At 42.8% G+C, this 22445-nt stretch overlaps 1 protein-coding gene across 2 annotated transcripts in view; it reads left to right on the forward strand.

Annotated features, from left to right (window-relative positions):
* The first annotated feature begins 1809 nt into the window (after positions 1–1809).
* Positions 1810–22445, forward strand: part of LOC311012055 (neuropilin-1a-like) — a 79367-nt gene continuing 58731 nt past the window's right edge. For both annotated transcript variants that reach the window (XM_084007351.1, XM_084007352.1), the window contains exons 1-2: positions 1810–2582; positions 3418–3592. In XM_084007351.1, coding sequence (XP_083863477.1) covers positions 2492–2582; positions 3418–3592 — 266 coding nt within the window. In that variant the 5' untranslated portion in view covers positions 1810–2491. The remainder of the gene's footprint in view (positions 2583–3417; positions 3593–22445) is intronic.

Raw genomic sequence — 22445 nt, forward strand, 5'->3', positions numbered from 1 at the left:
TGCTGAGAGCTTTAAGATAGCTTATACTCAAGGATAATTTCTGTTCTGAAAGCTCCTCACCCCAAAAGGCATCATTTTTTTATGGATTTGTGTCGATGGTATCCCGCAAGATGGTTCAGGTTAAGCATTGCCCTTGAATGATTAAGGATAGGCATCAACCTTGAATGGTTGGGCATCGATCTAGAAAAGTTGAGGTAAATTTGTGGGTTACCATCTAGATGTGACCCTTTAGTTTGCAAAATGTGTGGATAGTCTTTTCAGAGCAAGTGATGTATTATTAAGTATTGAGAAATACTACTTTTAGCAGTTGTGTCGGGAGGTGAGTGGGTCCAACAACACAGGACTTTCAACCACGAGACCGGTGTTCGCCTCCGCAGTGTTGTTTTGTGACGGCCTAAACCTGACATTGTTTCATTGCCTAGACCTAACTTTAATTTTGTAGTCTAATGTCATCCCGACTGACAGAAAAAATTGATAATTTGTGTCACTCAGCACGAAATTAATATCCTCAGATTCAGTACTTTCTACGGCTTTCTTTGTCAAATTTGGCAAGTCCCAAGTACCTCAGATGCATTGTTGATATTATTTTTACTGAGCTTTTAAATGGTTTGATTTCAACACTTAAGCTTACATTTTTAAATACATGGTAACATTAGACAGAGATGTTACCATGCCATGGTATTTGAGTATAAACAACCTGTATTCTGCCTTATTTGCCTTATTTTACCACTTTTGTTTGTTTTGTTTAAATCTCCTCGTGAGACGGCAGCCTTAATCTGAACAACTGCTAAAGGGATTAGACCCTCAGTGAGGATGTGAATGCTGACAGTCTAAACGGCTCCATGTTTGCCAAGAACAACAGTTTTCTTAAAGTATGCTGTTTTAATGAATTACTCTGCATTAGTACAGTTTTATCTATATTTAGCCAGGGAAGTTGCTGCACAAGCAAACTCGAATTAATATCACAGTTACAACTGGGAGATGATGGTCTTCTGCTGTTTACCACAGTTTTAGAAACGCTGAGATCACAAGTCTTAACTACGGCTAATGTTTTGACAAGCCTGTAAAATTTTCTAATTACTGTATGACATTTTTTTCATTTAATGAATTCATTCCATTTTTATGAAATGTTCCATTAAAACATTCGAGGATACAATTCTGGTGTGAATCTCCAAACGTTATATGAAATGCTGTGCATCTTCAAGAAACGGGCAGAACAGTGGACAATAATTATGGGAAAAACTTGATAATATAAAAAAAAGAATAACTGTCATATAACTGTCATAAAAAACGGGTAGAGGGGAAACATCTATTGCGTCATTGAAAACATTAGAAATGATGTGTCGGTTTTCAGGACGGTTGATATCCATTTCGGAATCACATAACAGTTATCTCTAAACACGCGACCCAGTCACGAGGGTCATAACCTCCCACCACAGATACAACAAGGCACGACAAGATAACTAAATTACATCATATAAAGAAACGACATGACAATGACCCAGCATGCATTACCAAACCTGGATAGTTTGGCCAATTCTCTGCATTCATCAAAACAAAGCAAAACGGACGCTGTAGATCAACCCAAGAAGGAACGGACGCATCTGTCTTCAATCCTTCGCTCCCCGCTTTGACAAAGCTCAGATGTGGACCCGCGCCTTCTTGCTGGACACTGCCCACACCTCGTAGCGCACTCGCACGCCAGCGGCGGTTTGCGTGCGCAGTTCCCCCCCCCCCCCCCCCCCCCCGCTCGCATGCGTCGGGAGCGCACGGAGGGCGCACCGGGCGTCAGTTCGCTCCAGCCTCTCGCAGCGCAGCTCGCTCGGTCGCGGCTGCTGGTTGCGCGCAGTTGCAGTCTGGCGGCAGGAATTCAGGGAGTGGAAATTCCGCCGTTACTTTCGCAGCTCGCGTCGTATTTCTGACATTTCTGCTGTGACGGCCAGTCATTCGCTGAGAGCGGAGAGAGAGAGAGAGAGAGAGAGAGAGAGAGAGAGAGAGAGAGAGAGAGAGAGAGAGAGAGAGAGAGAGAGAGAGAGAGCTGAAATAAGGAGTACAGATCTTGGAGAGCTGCGCTCAGATGGTCCTCGCGGTTGATTTCCACTGAATACCGGTCAACTACTGAATCCTCTCCTGTTTTTTGAATTCGTCCTCTCGGAAGTACGACTATCGATCCTGTTTTGTGTTTGATAAAGAATCGTAGGCGCACAGCTGCCACTTCTGGCTGACGGATTTCCCCCCGTTTTTTTTTTGTTATTCTTCGTCTTGTTTTTTTCTGCTTTTGGATTATTTTCATTTATTCCAGGGGATGGCAAGTAGTTCCCCGACAGACGCGGGGGTCTGGTGCTGAAGCTCGCAGGATGCTGGGGACCCTACAACAAGCACATCTCCTACTTTGAGACAATCTTCGCTATTTCTCTCTTTTGGACGTAACCCCCGCAACTAGACGTTCCCCCCTAGCTCTTCCGTTTGTCTGTATTTTTCTTTTGACAGAATGTCACTACTATACAGTCTAAGGATGCGTGGTGGATTGCTATTGTTCCTTTTCTCCCAACTCATCCTGGCTGCTGCGTTGACTCAGACTGGTAGGTGTTGACCGGGTGTGTGGATGTGCTGTGGCTTGACAACAGGCTGCCTGGCTCAACATTGATCCATTTTGCATCATTTTTGCACCATTGTTGCCTCTCACCTGTTATACCTCGGCTCTCCCTCTGAGAACACGTCCGCGGGTCTCAGCATCCTCATTGTAGGATTCGACCTAATAGATGAAATAGATGAAAAATAATTAAGAATGTCATTCAAACACACATTAAAGATAGATTAATGTTGATTTAGATGCGCCAAGTGCCTTACAATCACTCCAAACTAGGCATTTATTACCGCAGACATACAGCGCGTCCCCGTGTTAATGAGGTTTCATTCTAATGGGAATATTACTTTCGTTATGGTCTGTTCGCAACACGCAGTTTTTTGGAGCTTTTACGCGCGTTGCCACTGAAGCTTGATATCGGCTACAAGCAATTTCATAAATCATTCATTGAGAAAATTACATCACGCTGCCTGTTTGCAGGAGGAGACGCAGCAGTCCGCTCACCTCACCTTCAGGGGCGTAATCACCTAATGGCACGGACACCTTACTTTATACAACACCTTTCTTTAAAAAATAGTCTTATCTTATCTGTTGAGGCTAATAGAATTCCTCATGATGTGGATTCATAGACACAACGTGTAGAGGCGCAGGGGTCACTGCTTTTCTGTCAACATTATTTCCGCTTTATTGTTGGGTTTGTGGGTTTATGATGATCTCCAGCTGGAGGTGTTGCTGCACTTTGAATCACTCATCATCTGAGTATTTCGGTACCCAGAAAGTCCGTTTCTCTCCACTAACTGCACAACTTTCTGTCTTCTCTCGTGGCACAGATAAATGCGGAGGGAATATAGAGATCCACGCCGCGGACTACCTGACCTCCCCGGGCTACCCCGGCGCCTACCCGCCCTCCCAGCAGTGCGTGTGGGTGATAACAGCGCCGGAGCCCGGTCAGAAGATCCTCATCAACTTCAATCCGCATTTTGATCTGGAGGACAGAGACTGCAAGTAAGTCTCTCTCTCTCTCTCTCTCTCTCTCTCTCTCTCTCTCTCTCTCCCTCCCACCCTCCTCTGCGCGCCCCTCAACCCTGCCCGGATACAGTGTGAAACTCTGCCACCTATTGGCCAAGGAGTTGCACATCTGCTCCCGGGGATCTGGAGGTACAAGGTGGAGATATGGCACTAAGGCTACGTGATATTCGGTTTGATGTGTTTTGTAGTTCATACTTGATTCTGTTATCATATTTGGGTCTGGGTTTGTGGCAGGAATTAAGAGGGGAGTAAACTCAGGGAAAGTCTCCAGCTTTTTGTAGCGTGTGCTCGTTGCAGGAATAGATTTACTTTTCATTTGGAGGCAGAGTTTAGCTGTTTGTATTCGGGGGAGGGATGGAGTTTGTCTGGCTCCTTTGTTTGCATTAATAGAACCTCAGTCGTACCTCGAGGATCTGATTTAATCTTCCAAATTGTTGGAAGTGCCGCTGTCAGGATTTTGTGAGTTTGGGGATGTTGGAAAATACACAAAATATAAGCTCATGTTTTTGTCTGAAGTTGTCATGTTTCCTCACCTTGTGCTTGTTCATCCATCGTTATTATTATTATCTACCTGGAGATAACGATACCAGTCGCTTGTGTGAGTGTATGTGTGTGTGTGTGTGTGTGTGTGTGTATCTTATTGTCTGTCCACAGCTAATCTTGCATACTGCTGCACAAAAATGCATAATATTTTTAATTCATTCAGTCCTCTGTGATTGTAAACGTATTATCTTTGGTGATGTGATGATATTACACAAGACTCTGGAAACTTGTTTATTTTATAGAAAATCAATTAATTGATTGTTTAATTGAGAAAACAATCGTCAGATGAATCAATAACAGAAGTAAGCATTAATGCGGCTGTGTTTCCTGTCACCATCACTGGCCAGACAATGGTGAGTTTTCGGTGAAAACACAACGTGCATCACGAATCATTCCTGCACACGTCTGATGGTGTTGTGCTGAGCGTTGCCCCACTAAACCTGTAAAGGAGCCCCCATGCAGACATGCACATACACCGTCCCTTTGACCCAGAGACACACACTGGATCGTGTGCATCCACACAACAGCCCATGTGTTGCCCTCTTCCATAAATAAGCCTGTTTTTATGTCGGCTCCTCTGTCTTTTTTAAAAGCTCCATAAACGGCTCCTGTGTAAATCACGGCCGGCTGTCCAGCGCCGCCTCACAGATGGGGTCCTCCAATACTATTGGATCATGTTCCACCACCAAGGGACTAATAAACCACGAGGACATTAGAATTACTCTGGACAGATAGTGGATATAGTGCGTCTTTCAGGGGATTACACACCTCCCTGCGTAATGTTAGCAAACAGCTTTCCTCAGGAAAAACCTCACTCTGCAATGACCTTATTTTGTGTGGTAACCCAGGGAGCTGTATAAGTATGTAATCATGCTGTTTAAGTACTTAATGAAAAGTAATAAATCTTGGTCATAAAATGTTAGCCAGTGGTTGGCACTGTAGCAGCAACAGATATACTGCACCAACAGAGTATTATTGTCTGCTTGAATTACCTCTCCATAGGTTAATGCCCTGGAATAAGGCAGTTGTTGAGTGTAAGATGGCAGTTAAGTGAGGGTTTAACACATGCCTTAACATTTAAGTGATATGTTCTTAGCCAGTAAGAACCATGGGAGGGTTTTAAGATGTCCAAATTGATCTTTTTCATGCATCTAACGAGGTCTTTGTCAGTGTCCAGGCTCTTTTTCTGTATGCTGGGATTGTTGGCTACACGTGTCATTGCGCTGCTCGGTAAGGGAAACATCTCCATGTTAAGATTGAGTGCTACAGGATCCAAACCCGTGACCATTCAGCCTGGCCACCCTGCAGCCACCTTAACATGTCATTTGGCTGTCTGTCTTAAGAGGCCTCCGATTTGCTCCATTGGTTTCATTATTTGTTGTGTGAGTTTATGTTGGATGATGACGGGGTGTAGCTCGTAGCTCTCTGACTTGGCAGGAGCGGTGTTGTTTTTGGGAGCGAGTCAAATGTTCGAAATATGCCCATTGAGGGGGGCCTTAAGCCTTTGGCGAGACCGCAGTCCCACTTAAAAATTTCCTGAGATGATATTAAAGAGTTTTGTTTTACTGTTTGATGCCAACGGGTGTAACTTCGGCTCCAAAAACATGATACTGCAGTCAGCGAGGCCGTGATTGGAAACAGCAGCAGGACGTAACGTTTCTGTGCATTCACCCCTGCTGGCTTTCAGTGTGGACACGCATGGGACAACCAGCGTCTGCTCTGCTGAAGTGTCCATGAGCAAGATCCTGACTCTCTATCAGTTACACACCTGACCCTTGACCCCGGATGTCTCTGCAGAGAGGACGATTTGTTCCTTAGGAATCAATTGAGGAACGACTAGTCAATTAAGCGAAGTGTTTATCAACAGAAAATTATTCTTGAACAAGTTGGACAATCATTAAATGGTTTAAGGCTTTATGTGAAAACATTCTCTGTTTACAGTCTCTGAAAATGTTATGATGTTCTTTATATCATTATAAAAGGAACATCTTTGGGTTTTGGACTATTGTTTGGACAAAACAAGGCATTTGAAGATGACGCTTCAGGGTTTGTACAAGTTTGATGGTCATTTGTTAATACTCTCTGACATTTGGTTTGACAGAGGCCAGATGAATAATCAAATAATTGAGAATGTATGAGGTTCCTTCTTTGTTTTGAATATTGTCTATCGATAAACAAATCCACTCATTGGTTCAACTCTAGATAACACCGTTCTAAGGACTATGTTTAGCTTCACTCTTGTCCACGAGCTCATAGTAACTGAGCTTGTTGGGGGTCGTGTCTTTAGGGAAATCAGGCCAGTGGCCTTAAGTTTGGAGGACCGTTTCAATCACACTCTATCGCACAGTTTTCATTCAAATATACTCTCCTGATTGAAATTCATTGTTTGAATGCCCCCCCCCTCCTCCCTCCAGTGCTTACCCATTTCTCCCATAATTAAATTACTAGACCAAATTAGAACAAACACGTTCCAGCGCTGTGAAACATGTCTGCAGTTTACCAGCCAAACAAAGGAGCCGTCGCTCTGGCGTCCGCAAGCAAACGCTGGCAACGTTTCCAGCATCTGTGTGACAACATATCTTCCCAGTGTACCCTCATGAACCAGGGCTTGTAATTATGATCCCTAATTACAGCGTTTTCAAAAATACATATCATAAAAATACATTGTCAGTCGGGGAAATGTTTTCTGCTGCCGTGATTCATGAAGGAGGGAACTCTGGGAACGTTTTGGATGATCCGCCAGTGTGGAAACAAAGACCACAAAAAAATGACAAGATTCATAATATAAAGTGTAGCTTTATGTCATCAGGGAAATAACACAAATGATTCAGATCATAAACTTGAAATTCACCCCCAAAAAATATCATCTTTCAAGCTGAACTTGGAGATTGAACAGATTAGTTTGTGGTTCACGAGGCCTTCGGAAGCTTCTGTAAAGCAGACAGTCTGGATGATATTTCCAACGACAACCTTTTACTTCCACAAAAGTGACACAGTCTGTGCTCAGTGAGCAGACGTTGGTTTAGACGAGAACCAGTAACACTTTTTGTTCAGACACACTCGGATCCATCGGCTCTGCCTCCGTAGCCAATCTGGAGCGGCACCAGGACAAGTCTTGTCTCACGTCCATGTCTGAAATAGCGTGGCCGATAAAGTGAATCCCTGCAGAGCGTGGTGAAATAGAGCAGAGGCACGGGGAAGGAACATGCGTCGGAGGCGGGATAATTTGGGACATGTTTTTAGGAGTTGGCTGAACTGTTTCCTCCTACATGAGGCTGTACCGGCCCGGTCCTCACCTCACACACGCATTCATTATCTGTCACTTGGCGCCGTGTGCCCTCTGATGCACATGACACTCACATGTATTTTTGTGCCCACGCCGACACGTAAAATCTACTGCTATTATCTGCTTTTCATGCATTCTCTTGGATTTACGGGTTCATACTCACCTCGAGGGGGTCCCTGAATGTTTTGATGAGTATGATATTTTCCAATTTTCTTGTGTTTTCAAACTACTGTCTTTCCATTGGAAATAGTCGGGCTGACATTAAGCTATAAAATGAACGTTTGGTTTATGCAACAAAACAGCAGATGATTGAATATTCTTTTTAAAGAATCTATTCATCTTTCAACAGACTTGTAGCATCTATGCCGAGGAGAAATGTAGTCAATCAAAGTCCATTATTAGTCAAAAGAAAAACCTTTCCTCAAGCAGAGACACAGTCAAAGGAACGACGTCCCCCCGCCTGGAGTTGTCACATGAATGGAAAGACAAACTTGGAAGGCATCTGCGTGGGTCTATGACTGTACGTGTGGGGGCTGTGTTGTTTACAGTGTCAGTCGTGGAATTTGTCTTTCAATCACTCTGTGTTTTTCCTTGCTTGTCACGAAAACTTTAAAGAACAAATCAAGCATTCACAGAGTATTGGAAACATCCAGTATTTCAGTGAAAGTTTGGTGAAAGGATGTATGGTTGAATAGATTGTTTGGATGATAATGGATAGATGGTGGGATTGATCGGTCGGATTATAATTTGGATAATTCAATTCAGGGACGATAAAGCAGAACGATGTCCGAATGGAGGAGCGGGCTCAAAGAGATTGCTGGGTGAATGGAGGCAAGAATGGATGCATTGTTAAATAATAGATGGAAGATTTGCAGGACAGATGTATGAATCATCCGATGGCTGGAAGGACGGACTGCTGACTGGCTGGTTATACAGTCAGACAAACATTAGCTCCCAGTGCATTCTCAATGACATATTCTTGTGAAAGTGCAGAACGTCACTTGTTTAGTCTTGTGCTTGTGCCGCAGCACAAATATTCTGATGAATCTCCGCCTTTATGTGGCTTTTTTTGGACCGAGGCACTGTTTCACCAGCAGCCTTATGCTCAGCGTTCACTCTGACTTTGCCATTATCAAAGAAAATAAAAGCGTCCCTTCCAGATGGTTGTACACTCAACAAAAATATAAACGCAACACTTTTGTTTTTGCTCCCATTTTTCATGAGATGGACTTAAAGATCTAAAATTCATTCCAGATACACAATATTACCATTTCTCTCAAACATTGTTCACAAATCAGTCTAAATGTGTGATAGTGAGCACTTCTGCTTTGCTGAGATAATCCATCCCACCTCACAGGTGTGCCACATCAAGATGCTGATCTGACATCATGATTAGTGCACAGGTGTACCTTATACTGCCCACAATAAAAGGCCACTCTGAAATGTGCAGTTTTGTCTCACAGCAAAATGCCACAGATGCCACAAGCATTGAGGGAGCGTGCAATTGGCATGCTGACAGCAGGAATGTCAACCAGATCTGTTGCTCGTGCATTGAATGTTCATTTCTCCACCATAAGCCGTCTCCAAAGGCGTTTCAGAGAATATGGCAGTACATCCAACCGGCCTCACAACCGCAGACCACGTGTAACCACACCAGCCCAGGACCTCCACATCCAGCAGGTTCACCTCCAAGATCGTCTGAGACCAGCCACTCAGACAGCTGCTGAAACAATTGGTTTGCATAACCAAACAATTTCTGCACAAACTGTCAGAAACCGTCTCAGGGAAGCTCAACTGCATGCTCGTCGTCCTCATTGGGGTCTTGACCTGACTCCAGCTCGTCGCCGTAACAGACTTGAGTGGGCAAATGCTCACATTCGATGGCGTCTGGCACGTTGGAGAGGTGTTCTCTTCACGGATGAATCTCGGTTTACATTGTTCAGGGCAGATGGCAGACAGCGTGTGTGGCGTCGTGTGGGTGAGCGCTTTGCTGATGTCAATGTTGTGGATCGAGTGGCCCATGGTGGTGGTGGGGTTATGGTATGGGCAGGCATCTGTTATGGACGAAGAACACAGGTGCATTTTATTGATGGCATTTTGAATGCACAGAGATACCGTGATGAGATCCTGAGGCCCATTGTTGTGCCATACATCCATGAACATCACCTCATGTTTCAGCAAGATAATGCACGGCCCCATGTTGCAAGGATCTGTACACAATTCTTGGAAGCTGAAAATGTCCCAGTTCTTGCATGGCCAGCATACTCACCGGACATGTCACCCATTGAGCATGTTTGGGATGTGCTTGACCGGCGTATACGACAGCGTGTACCAGTTCCCACTAATATCCAGCAACTTCGCACAGCCATTGAAGAGGAGTGGACCAACATTTCACAGGCCACAATTGACAATCTGATAAACTCTATGCGAAGAAGATGTGTTGCACTGCATGAGGCAAATGGTGGTCACACCAGATACTGACTGGTTCTGAGTCCCCAGACCCCCAATAAAGCAAAAAAATGCACATTTCAGGGTGGCCTTTTATTGTGGACAGTCTAAGGCACACCTGTGCACTAATCATGATGTCAGATCAGCATCTTGATGTGGCACACCTGTGAGGTGGGATGGATTATCTCAGCAAAGCAGAAGTGCTCACTATCACACATTTAGACTGATTTGTGAACAATGTTTGAGAGAAATGGTAATATTGTGTATCTGGAATGAATTTTAGATCTTTAAGTCCATCTCATGAAAAATGGGAGCAAAAACAAAAGTGTTGCGTTTATATTTTTGTTGAGTGTATTTTTCAATTCCAAAGCCGCCACACACAAAAGTAAAATGCGCTGCTGTCACAGATCAGTTAGCCCGTGGCTCGCTCCCAAGGAAACTTAAGGCGTGAGCCATCAAAAATAATTTGGTTGTTTGTTCTGTGTTTTGCAGCGATGTGTTTCTTCTATTTAGTATGAAACAGTCGTGAGAATTAGGTCAATGGCAGATGGGTGTTTGTTTAGTTTTCTTGTTTGTAGTCTGCACTGAGCAATTGTCCTGTCTTACGTAATATCTTCCCCCTTGTTTTTACGAGCTGTATTAAACTGAAACATTTGTAATTTCTCATGTACAGTAAATGGTCACAAACAAAAGGACTGTTATTTCCCGTTTCAGCTCTGCTTGAATCCACAGTGATTTAAAAAATTATTACCCATTTGTACAAAATGTAAAAAAAACAACATATCTACAGATCAACACAACTCTCCGTCTTCTCATGCCATCTTTGCTCTCCAAATTCACTACATTCCCCATGTTGCAATGGGGAGCCCCCCCTGCTGAGCATAAAGTGCTCAAACAGAGGACACTAGTTCAATCATGAAATCCCTCCCGGTCATACAGTGTAATCCTTGAGCTTGTAGTATTGAAGAAATGAGAAAAAAAAAAAATGGAGGATGAAGAGGAAAGAGAGGGGTGGGCAGAGAGAGCAGGCGAGTACAGACAGACTGGGAGATAGAGGGCTTCAGGCTGTCGCGGTGGTCAATCTCACCCTGACCTCGGTGACAGACCTCCCGCTGTCTCCCTTCCTCCTCCACCCTCGGGCTGTTCTGTCACTTTCCTCGTCCCGTCACCTCCTTCACCATCACGTTCTCTCTCTCTCTCCTCACACACTCTGAACTCCATGTGCACTCATTATGTTTTCTACTTGGAAAGGAGTAGCTCAAGATGCGACTGAATAGCTGTGGCCTGAGGAAAATAACTCAAGAACAACAAAGCTGAAATGCAATGGCCTGAAAATATTTGTGTGGCTAACATGATGAGCAAAGAGTTGTCTATTACACATCCAGCGGAGAGAGCAACATCAGCATGTGAAGTCATGTTTCTGGCCTTTTCTACTAAATGGAATAGCTACTCCGCTTTGAACTCTGCTTTGGTCCCCATCAACTCCTGAGAAAACTACATGTAGCTGGGTCTTTAGCTGCTAAATGCTCCACTTTGTTCATCACATAGTCACTAGCATGAGACTAGCTAGCAAAGTTAATGTAGTTTTATAGCTTAAAGGAAGTCTTTCTGCTGTGCGTGCATAGCCTACTCATAGCAGAGCATTTACATTGCCTCTACAGGGCTGAGCCAGTGGCTTGCAGCTAACTGTGAACAATGCAAAATAAAGCAACAGTGCTGACAGTTGTACATGAGGTTGAACAGGAGGGTCGGGTGCTGTGATTCTGCAGTGACGCAGCCGGTCGGGACGGTGTTATCAGCTGTAACCTCCAGCCGGTGGACTACCATATTAAAGGCACATGTTGTCCAGCCGGGCTATGTCAACAAAGCACACAGAATCTCGGATTACAACACACACAGAGGGAGAGCGACATTCATTCTCTGCTCAGATAGACATTACACTGTTTGCTGCTATATTAATTATCTCTCTGAATACACATTTGGCACCTTTAACTTCCTATTTTCTCAATAAGCTCATGCAGAATTGATATAACGGTCCGTTTTTTATATAAAGTAAGAAAAGCCAAACAATCGTGTGAGAGCATAAGGACACACCCCAGTGGAAATTAACTAACATCCACGCATTCATTCCTTTTTTATTTATTTGATAAGGTTGCAGGATTTATCCATCCATGAATATAATTCCTGATTTCCACTGTTAATAAATCAGAGTAAGAATAGAGTTCAAACATTGGCTGACTTTCACCAGCTGACTCTTGTCTCTCGGCAGCAAATATTTGTCCAATGGAAGGAAGGGTGAACTTTGAATCCTGCCATTGTTTCTCTTATGCAACTCTACATTGTTTGGATTTGCTTTTCTAAACAATTACAGACACAAACTCTCACATGAATCGGCTCACACACATGGAACGCCACACGTGCACACGCAAAGGCAGAAAAGAAACACAAGAACACACTCACACAGGCAAAGGAAATGCCACTGAAGCACACACACACACACACACAGTAAAACTAACAAATGGCCGTAAATGTAATCAGACTATTGTGGATCCAATGCACATCTGTGAGTTGCACGTAAACACACACTCACACTTTCACACACAAATGAAAACACATGTCAGATTAGATCCTTAACAAGCAGATTAACGAGGAGAGAGTTTAGTCAGCGACGTCACACACACACACACGCACACACATGCACAGCTGCAATCCCAGGGTTTACAGGACACACTCACTAATACATTCCAGATGTCCCAAAGGCAACGTGCGCGCTCTTATGCACAATCGCGGGGCATCTATCATCGTAAACGCTGGGATTTATAGTGACGATAAAGCTTGTTTTGAAGCATTTTTGCACACAGCTTCTATTTTAAATCCACTGTGAGCATCGGGTGTACGGTCAGCATGAAAATGAGGGAGTAAATGGATGGATTGGGCTGGTGAAACGTTTGGAGGATTTATCCAGTGAGGCTTAGGCATCTCATTTAATGTGACGATGGTGGGACATGGCTACTTTTAAATCTTCGGGTCTTATGGAGTTTTCAGACTCAGGTTTCATCGATATTGCAAGATTGTTTTTTTTTTTCCATTCATCTTTCAGAAACGTGAATCACGACGATGTACGTCATCGACTCATCCCTGAAAAAATTTGAATTTTTTTGGGAAACAGAAGATATTTTATTTCACTGCTACCTCATAAAAGTAAGGCCAATCCGTAATGCATTGGTGCGTGGTACGTTCTAATATAGCAGCACCTTCAAAGGAGACATTCATACATCGACTCTAATTTGGAAAATTGGCCTCAGCTCCAGAATAACCTGTCCAAGGTGAATTTTAACCTTAAACATGACTAAAACAGCATTACATTTATTTACAAAGATAACTAGATAGAATGGTTGAGGGATAGATTGAAGGATTTACAGGCAAACCGTGACCCGTTTCTTCTTCTGTGAAATGCGTTAAAATGAAGCCAGGAACATGTTCTCATCCCAACGTGTTACATTCCAATGCTCTCTCAGACCTGTTGGCATCAGTTTTCTGATGCATGGTTCGCCCAGCACGTCAAACTGTGGCGCTCCACTACAGGAGCAGTAAACACGTGGATAACCTGGTGATTTCCACGAAGAAAAGTATTTAAAAAATGTACATAAATACTAAAAATGCACCACAGACACCATTAACATAACTTCAGATTCACTCAAAAACGATTTGGGGTACAAACACAGGACTCGAACGTTGGTCTCCTAGTTGAAAGTCGTTTGACCCTCTCACTCTATGTGGGTCTTTATGGGCATTATAATACTTATTTGATCTCAGCATCTAATAAAGACGTGGCTGGGTTGACATTGTAGTTACTTGAAAAGGCTTTTTTGTCTCATACAGATGCCAAAGGGTGGCTTGTGCGTCGGCATCAGGTGTTGAGGGGTGTGACAAAGTGCCAGTATTTGATGCCCTGGGAATGCGAAGGGATGCGTTTGAAAGCCCCAAAATCGCCATTAACAATACTAGTAATGGACCAAGTAAGAATGATTTCATTCATTCATCTGATTTCACAAATCGGCCTCCTTGTGTATGTAAAGGGCCCGTGAAAAGGGGATGTCACGCTTGGAACAGGTCACCGCTGTGATACGAGGGTCAGAAGTCAGTCAACGGGGCAAACTGTGTGTTGACATGCTCCTGGGAGGATGAGCAGCCTGGGAGGCTTTGTCCTTTTTAAATCGCCGCGACGGGAGTTGCCCCAAGTGGAGACAAAATGGCTGTTTCTTAGCAGCGTGGACAATAAAGTCTTTTTCTTTCCCTGCTTGTAGAGGAATGTGTTGTGTCTGTCTGGGTAGAAACGCCCGAGGGTGACCTCCCATTGAGACATGTATGTAGAAGTATGCTCACACACACACACACACACACACATCCAGATGATAAACAGATTCAAATGTGTGGGAGGCACACACAAACAGATACATACACAATAAAGAGGAAACAAATAAATACATGGATATGACATTATTCAGTATTTGGTCTGATGACCCACATCTGTGTCATGAGTTATTTTGAATCAGACTGCTGACTGAAGGAAACTTAGGAAATGGGTGTGTTAGTCAAGTGTTGAGAGCAGAATCACTGGAGATTCATTTATTCTGTCATTCTCTGGTAACACTTTGGTATTCTGCACAGAGATGAGTAAGTAGTGGTGGTGTTTGGATCCATTACTCGTGTAGAAAAAGCACAAGAGTTCTGACTTTAACAGGAAGAAGCACTTAGCTTTTAAAAGACAATGTTTTTTTATCATGAGAAACATTCCCTTCTTCATATTGAGTAAGTCATAGTATTGAATCATTTATGCATCAATATATTTTATGTTTTAGCTTCTTTTTTCTTTTTTTTTTTGAGGCCATGCCCAAACACATCACATGCTGTTTCAGTGTGAAAATCCATCGTAACTTTGAATTCATGATTAACTTAAGATGTTTTGCTTGCTCGTGACAATAAAACTATTTTTAAAAAAAGAAAAAAAAGTAAGATTAAGTAATTCCAGTACAGTTTTGGTGTCGTTTTATATTTTAAGCATATTTTGACGATTATCAGAATAATAATGTGAATCGCATCAACCTCAGTTAATCTGGACAGGATCATCGTTTAATGAAATTGTATCATGTCATGGCTTGTGCTAGGGTTTGGGTAGACCTTTATTTTACTACTAGACATCTTCATGTTAAAACACGTTAGTTTGCAAAAAAATCTTAATATAGTTCAGTATTTCATTTGAACTTCAACATGGCTGTGAAATATGTTTCAGGCGCTGCTGTAACATCTATTTGTTAGTCCTTCTGTCACTCAAGATGCCAAAGTATTAGCTTTGAGCTCAGAAGCATCATTCTGTTTTTTGTGACTGAAAAGCTCATTTGGCAAATGTGCTTGTCCTCTTTTATTGTGGTTTATTTCTCAAATGCAACTCGTTAAGTCACAACACCAGCAGTCGTTTCTGCTTAATGTCATCATTCTCTGGAATGAAGGTGATTTTTACAACATCCAGCTGCTCTTTATCTTTCCATCAGTCTGTCTGTCAACTAGACTAAATGAAGCAACCCTGCTGGGTTTCCTATATGTGCGTTTGAATGGAGCTAGCTAATTAATGTCACATGTTTTCGGGAACAGTCGGGCCTCTCTGTGAATGCAGATGAACTTGTCGGAGGCTAACACATGTCAAAGTGCAGTGGAAGTGACACGGTGTTTATTGCTTTGCCCCTAACTCCTTTGCCCCTCAGAGAGGTGTGGATAGAGTGTCGCTTGACAAAGGGCCTTTTTCCTCCAAATCTCTCAGACAGACGTTCAGCCGTTCTCTGAATTCCGACTCAGAAATACCTTTCTGTGTTTGTTTGTTTTTTTAGCACGTAACTTTGTCTCAATTTTCTGTGCAAAAATTAAAACATTGCAATAACACCTGCTGTCCCCCCCCCCCCCCCCCCCCAAAAAAAAAACAATAGCTTACACAGTTGCAACACTGACCTTCAGAGAAACTTCTCTACTCCCCACATTCATTTTCTTTCACATGAAACCCCACTGAGTGTCTACTAAAATCTCATTTCATCCTTAAGGGTCCCAGAACAGAAAGAAGGCATGGGATGGTTCTCCTTCCCCCCTCTGTCTGTTCCTGAATGAGAACAAATTCAACCTCCTTCTCGTCTCAGTTTTAATTTCCCAACAGGATTGTGCATCCGTGGCTTTGTATCTGCACGGCCGAGGTGAAGGATGAGGATGTTCATAATTTTAGCTGCTTGACCCAGTTTATTTTTTGGGCATTTTGTGTAGCTGTGTATGATATCTTACCCACTTTAATAGGACTTGCTTGAAAACATTTAATCCATTTTTGGAAGTGTGCTGTAGATTGTGGGTTGACCAAAAAAAAAATTATCATTTAATCAAGATGTGGATGTTTTTGTTTGTTATTGCTTCAGATAAACTGCCATGGCCATAAAACTAAATGCGTGTGGGTGGATGGGTGGCAGGAGTGTTGTGTGTGTGTGTGTGTGTGTGTGTGTGTGTGTGTGTGTGTGTGTGTGTGTGTGTGTGTGTGTGTGTGTGTGTGTGTGTGTGTGTGTGTGTGTGTGTGTGTGTGTGTGTGTGCGTGCGTGCGTGCGTGTGTGCGTGCGTGCATGCATGATAAAATGGCATCTAATGAGTGCTCATGGCTCTAATGAGTAGTTCTGCAAACATTAATGAGTGTGTGTTTGTCCTTGTACGTATAGTGTGCGTGTGTGTGTGTGTGTGTGTGTGTGTGTACTTTGAGGTTGCAAGTGAGGACAGTTTCGACACTCACTCACTCAAAGGACTATTTTAGGGTTCAGACCTGGTTGTAGGTTCAGGTTAGGGACTATTAACTGGGTTATGGTGAAGACCATGAACCCCAATTCTGGCTTCTTGCTTGTCACATCTGGAGACAACCTCCTTGAAATAGAGGTTGGCTTGTATCCAACTAATCTGCATGAGCAATTTTTTTTAATGGAAATGCAATCACAATGCCCAAACTGTTTTTAACCAACATAAAGAGAACATTTTGTAAATTAACTTAATTAAATTGTTCATTTGTATATAGTTTCCGACTTATAAAACTAAAAAAAATTTGAGGGAAAAGATGGTCTTGGTTAAATGATACAGCCGTGATTAAAGCACAGAACACCATGTGTTGTACATTATTAACATTAAGTTTTTGTTGCGTAAACCTAACCACACACAGGAGACAGGATGCTAACCCTCCTGTGTCAAAGACTGAATTGTGGCACGTGTCATTTTTAAAAAGTTGTTTATGAACATAATTCAGGCAGCAGTGAAGTCAGGGTCATACAACATTGTTTGACACCACCTGCTATCCCATAGTGCCTTGTGAATCAGATGCATCCCATAGAAAATGAACAGGGGCTGCAACCTCATCCAGTGACTTGTAACACTGTTAGGAAAGTAGCTCCACAAGCATAGTACGAATTTGTATTTTTTTTATGAATAACAAGTGAGTCGTTATGCAAATATTTGTTTGAGCAGGAAACTGACTAAGAGTTTTATTTGGGGGCGTTGACGAGAGATGTGAGTGAGTGAGTGAGTCAGAGAGATGGAGTAGTTTTTTTGTTATCGTGGGGGAGGTGAGAAACAGGGAGGGATGGACTGGTGTGTGAGTGTGTGTGTGTGTGTGGGTTGGCAGGTGGCATCGTAGTGTGTTCTCTGCTCACACACACGTGCCATCTGTAGCCTTCCAGCAGAGCTCAGAACGACTGGTCAGACTCAGTTTATCAGCACCAAAACACAAAAACCACTCATGTATCACAAAATCGGAACATTGTAGCCCCTGGCTTCTCCAGTGTGTGTGTGTGTGTGTGTGTGTGTGTGTGTGTGTGGCCTCGTATTACTCACATCTTTGGGACGTAAATCTGCTCACACAGTCACATTTTCAAGACTTGCCTTCCAGTCAGAGACAAAAACGGGTCAGCCAAATTTAGAGTTAAGGTTGTAGTTTCATGGTTAGGCTGTGACATGTGGTAGTAACTTGTGGTACAAGTTACTATGTCTCCAGAGAATCAGTGCACGTCAAGGTATGAGTGTCTGAGCGTTTAACACAGTGGCTAAGGTCTCAATCAAATCCCATATTCTGAATGATGTTGTTTTGTCCCCAGAACATATTGACCATTAACCTTTTAGGAGGTCTGCCCAATTGTATAATAGCAGACTGACAGACATTAAATTGGCTCACTGTACACTCAAAATTCTTAAAAAGCCCCACTATGATTGTATTGTGCAAAAAAAGCACTCAGGTTAGACCCTTTTTTGAATATGTACTTTAAATTTAGCTTTGGTAGCACTTTTATGAAGAATGACCTTTATGGGTTGTTAAGAACTTAAGAAATATTACCCAACAAATAATTAATTTCTCTATAAATTACTACTGCACCTTCTGCTAACTGTGTGCTCAATAATTTAAGATGCGACCTGACAAAGCTTTCATGAACGATAACTGGAAACAGGAAGTCACAGGAGACGAGGTCCCAGTTAAACTGCAGTTGGCATGTTTTTTTGACCGTATATAAGAAGTGGAAGTAGTCATTGTGACATCATGGGTTTGTGGTCTACCGTTTTGAAGCCGCTAAAATCGCCATTGAATTTTTGCAATCAGTGAACAGAAGTGACCATATTTGGACTGCGGAGGAGCGACGGCAGGATCTGAGAACAAAAGCGACAGAGCGGCACCCTTTCTGGATCTGAATTCATCTGTGAACAAAGTTAGCTTCATGATTCAAAGTTAACTTTCAAGCTAAATGTTGAATTATCCTTGGTAGCTAATTGTATTGGTAGTGTGGTAGGCTGTGGTAGATGCCTTGGTGGAGACATGTCAATCACAAGGTAGCCCCGCCCCTAAAGTATACCCTGCTTTATCATTTATTTGACTCTCAATGGAACATAATTTACTAAATCAGTGCCAGACCTTCAGAACCAAACAAAAATAACCAATTTCTTAAGTGCACCAACTTCTTGTTTCACTTTGAACAAAGGGAACAACACACTGGCAAAATCACTCTTTCTGTCAGGAGTTTCTATTTAACGCTTTTTTCCGAGCTCGTTGAAAACCATTCTGGGAAATAACTAAATAACAGTTGAAAAAGGGAAAATAGGCATGCCACAAAGCGTATTGCAATACTTGATCAAAATGTAACTCCTGGAAATGTGTTCTGGGTGTGTCGAATGTGGAATGTTTTCTTTTAAAGCCACATGGTTTACAGGGAAGTGCAAGTATTTTGGAAGAATCTTTTAATGTCTGGAGAGGAAGCTGGGACACAGACAGTGCTTGCACAGACAGATATCAGATGAAAGGAAAGAGACGTGGATGGAATACATGACGGACGGAGGGAGAGGTGTGACGCTGCTCTGCAGAAACACCGAGTCATTCCCAGCTTTAGCTTTGCTTTGCAGGAGCTGAATTTAACAACATCTCAAACTTCGCCCCGTAAATGCTCCCGTGATACCTTCCAGATGTGTGTTGAAAAGTTAGCCGCAGTGGGGGGGGAACGCAACACAACACAGCGCCGCCAGCGTGTTGAGCAGCCGCCTGAGCAGAGCAGGGTGAGGGCGGGAGCTCGGTACTCCAGTAGTTCGGAAAGGAAAGAATGCAGTGCTGTGAAAATATCCCTTCTCCGCCTGGATCTGATTTATTTAAAGGGATGATCCTCCACATCCCCATTTGTGTTGAATTTGGTAACATTTTAACTCTAATTGATTTCTCAAGGTGTTAAAGCAACAAGGCTCCTTTTTTTAGCATTTAATTTGCACATCAATGTTTTTTAACTGAAGTTTTTTTCTTGAATACTTTCATACAAATTGGGAATATAATGCAGCGGAAAAGCAACAAGGTCGATTTTTCGGGGCTTTCGCAATGCGATTCGGGATCAAGCAAACAAGTTGTGTCTATGTTTATGTCACAACAACATGGAGGCCCTGTAGTCTGAACCAAGACAGCAAAATGTGTTATCCTTGACAAATCTCAAGGCAAAAAAAAGCCATTCAATAATAATTGAGTGCGATCTCAATGAGAACATCTGCTTTTTTATCAACTCAGAATGACTTCATCTGGATCATTTAAAAATACAGGAAAGTGTTGAAACATTTTGGGCTTGAACCATTGGAAGATCATTGGAGTCATGGCTAGAGGAACACGCTAACGTCAGGTCCAATATTTTTACATTATCAATTCTTATGTTCCAAAGTAAAAGTCCCTAGAATTCAAATGATTCCCATGGTTTAGTGTTAAAGAAGTAATTGCAATTACGCCCACTAATGATGTATCAAATCGGCACCTACGTTTTCTGATAGTATCGAATCAGGAAATAAGCTTATCGTTATCGTTAACCCTAACTGTTTATAAATATACATTTATAAAAAAACATTATTAGGTCATATGTTCAAATAAATTGCTTAACACTACTTTAAGATATAGCAACAATTCTATACATATCTTGACCTTTCCTTGCACCTCCTGCTCCTGGTTGCTTATTAAGTTTGACATTTAGCCCACATGCACTTACTTTTCTGTGCATCACTCTGAGCAAGAGTGCCAGTTCACAGCATCAAATGTTAATTTATACATCTGCAGTTGGACCCCCGGGTTGGAATGGCGATCGTTTTGCCCTTGAGCAAGGCGTTTGCAACGGACAGCTGCATCTGGAGGCGCATGAGTAGCCGGTGTGGTAATGAGTGTTGTGAGGGGATGGAGAGGAGGCTGCAGGGCTGCAGACTCGGAGACTCTGCCTAACGAGAGTTTGAAGACACAGACCCACTTCATTAAACGGCCTGTCTCGGTAAACACTCGCTGCCTTCAGGACTGGCTGGAGTGACTGAGTGAGTGTAGCCATCTGCATGGCGGACAGACTCTCACACACTCCATCTCCCTCCCTATGGCTCTCATTTTATGGCCTTTTGTAAGACATGACAGGGATGGGGGTGAGGAGAGGGAGCGAGGGGAGCTTTTCATGCAGTGAATAAAAATGCCATCACCTAAACATCACCATCGGCTCTAAGAACTTCACAAGTGAGCACTTAAGTCGATTTCTCACCGGGCATGTAGAGCTTTCTGCGAACACATGGAGAATAAGAGTGAGAGAAAAGGAAAGTCGGAGATGCAGAGAGAGAAAAAATGTGTACACCTCCAGCTCAAAAACCTCGATTCAAACATCAAAAACCTTGTTTATGCCCTGAGCTGTCAGCGCTGCTGATATAATATCTGTGTAAACAGACTTGCCTGAGAATTACTGTATGTTCAACACGATACTGGAGATGTTTTTGTTATAGTTAATATTGTTTTTTTTAAATCTTATTTGATGTGCATGTCTTCAGAGGATGTTTTTGCAGTAATATGCAGGCTGGCATTGGTTAAGTAAATGACTTGCAGTATGTTAGTATACTCATGGATGTATAGACAGTCAAGTTTGTAATGTTTCTTCATAATTATAGGTTTATGCTCTGCTGGTGTTGGGTTTGTATTGATTTCTTATACAATTTGAATTGTTGTGTGTTCGCTACCTGCAGCTTCTCCTGCATGATTGTTAGATTTTGCTGTATTGATCAGTCCTCTCTCAGAGGGAAATCTCTTTTTGATGCTTTCTGTTGAACGTAAAACATGTTCAGACGTTTAACACTTTGCTTACCAGGCTTTCCTCCTGGTGGAATTTTTTTAAACTAAACTCTGTTATACAAGTAGCCCTTCAAGGTGCGTAGGTAGTGTGCATCCTGTTAGCAAGTGTGCGTTCGAGAGAGAGTGTGTGAATGCGAATGTGTGTATGACAGTGCGGTGCATTGTGTGTACAGTTTGTCTGTGATTAAATGCTACAACTCCTCAAGACCAGACTAAGCTCCCGTGTCTTGGTTTCCAGCCACCTGCTGACTAAAGGGAAGGGTGTTAGCCCAGAAGTTAGCATCAACTTTGGCCCAGGCTCATTTAAGGTGGACTGAACTTTAAGGTGGAGCAGCTATTCTCATTGAATTGACAAGCCGATCTGAGTTTTGGTCAGCACCCATCCCCCAAACAAAGAGACTTGGCCTAAGAAGTTTTCTGGTGGAAAGCAGCTTCCTATTATATCAGTATTACTTTGGGGTGTCAGACCTTTAGTGGTGAAAGACGAATACTATAACAGCAATTTCCCCCGCTGGATTCAGGCTGGGGACTTTGCCTGGACATGTACCTGGACTCAAGGATGAACTGATTAGAACTGATTAAAAAACTTTAAGATTTCAGCCCTGGTTGATTTGACACTCTATACTGCTGGTAAGAGCAACTGTGGTTTAATACAATACAGCTCTCAGAATACTGGGGACCGTACAAAGAAGTCTGCTAATAATTGGCCTTTTTCCGTCCTTCCGAGAAATGATTTCTTGCTGCACACGGCATGAATCTGCACGCAGCGAATATGAAAGTTCTTTGTTACGTGGCTGAGAAGTTGGAGGTGTGCAGCCCGTCGCCTGCAGCTCCTCATCTAACAGCTCACTGCGGCTGCTCCTGACTGTTGCATTGCCTACAATATC

Source organism: Eutrigla gurnardus, assembly GCF_963514095.1.
Source record: "Eutrigla gurnardus genome assembly, chromosome: 4".
NCBI classification, from domain to species: domain Eukaryota; kingdom Metazoa; phylum Chordata; class Actinopteri; order Perciformes; family Triglidae; genus Eutrigla; species Eutrigla gurnardus.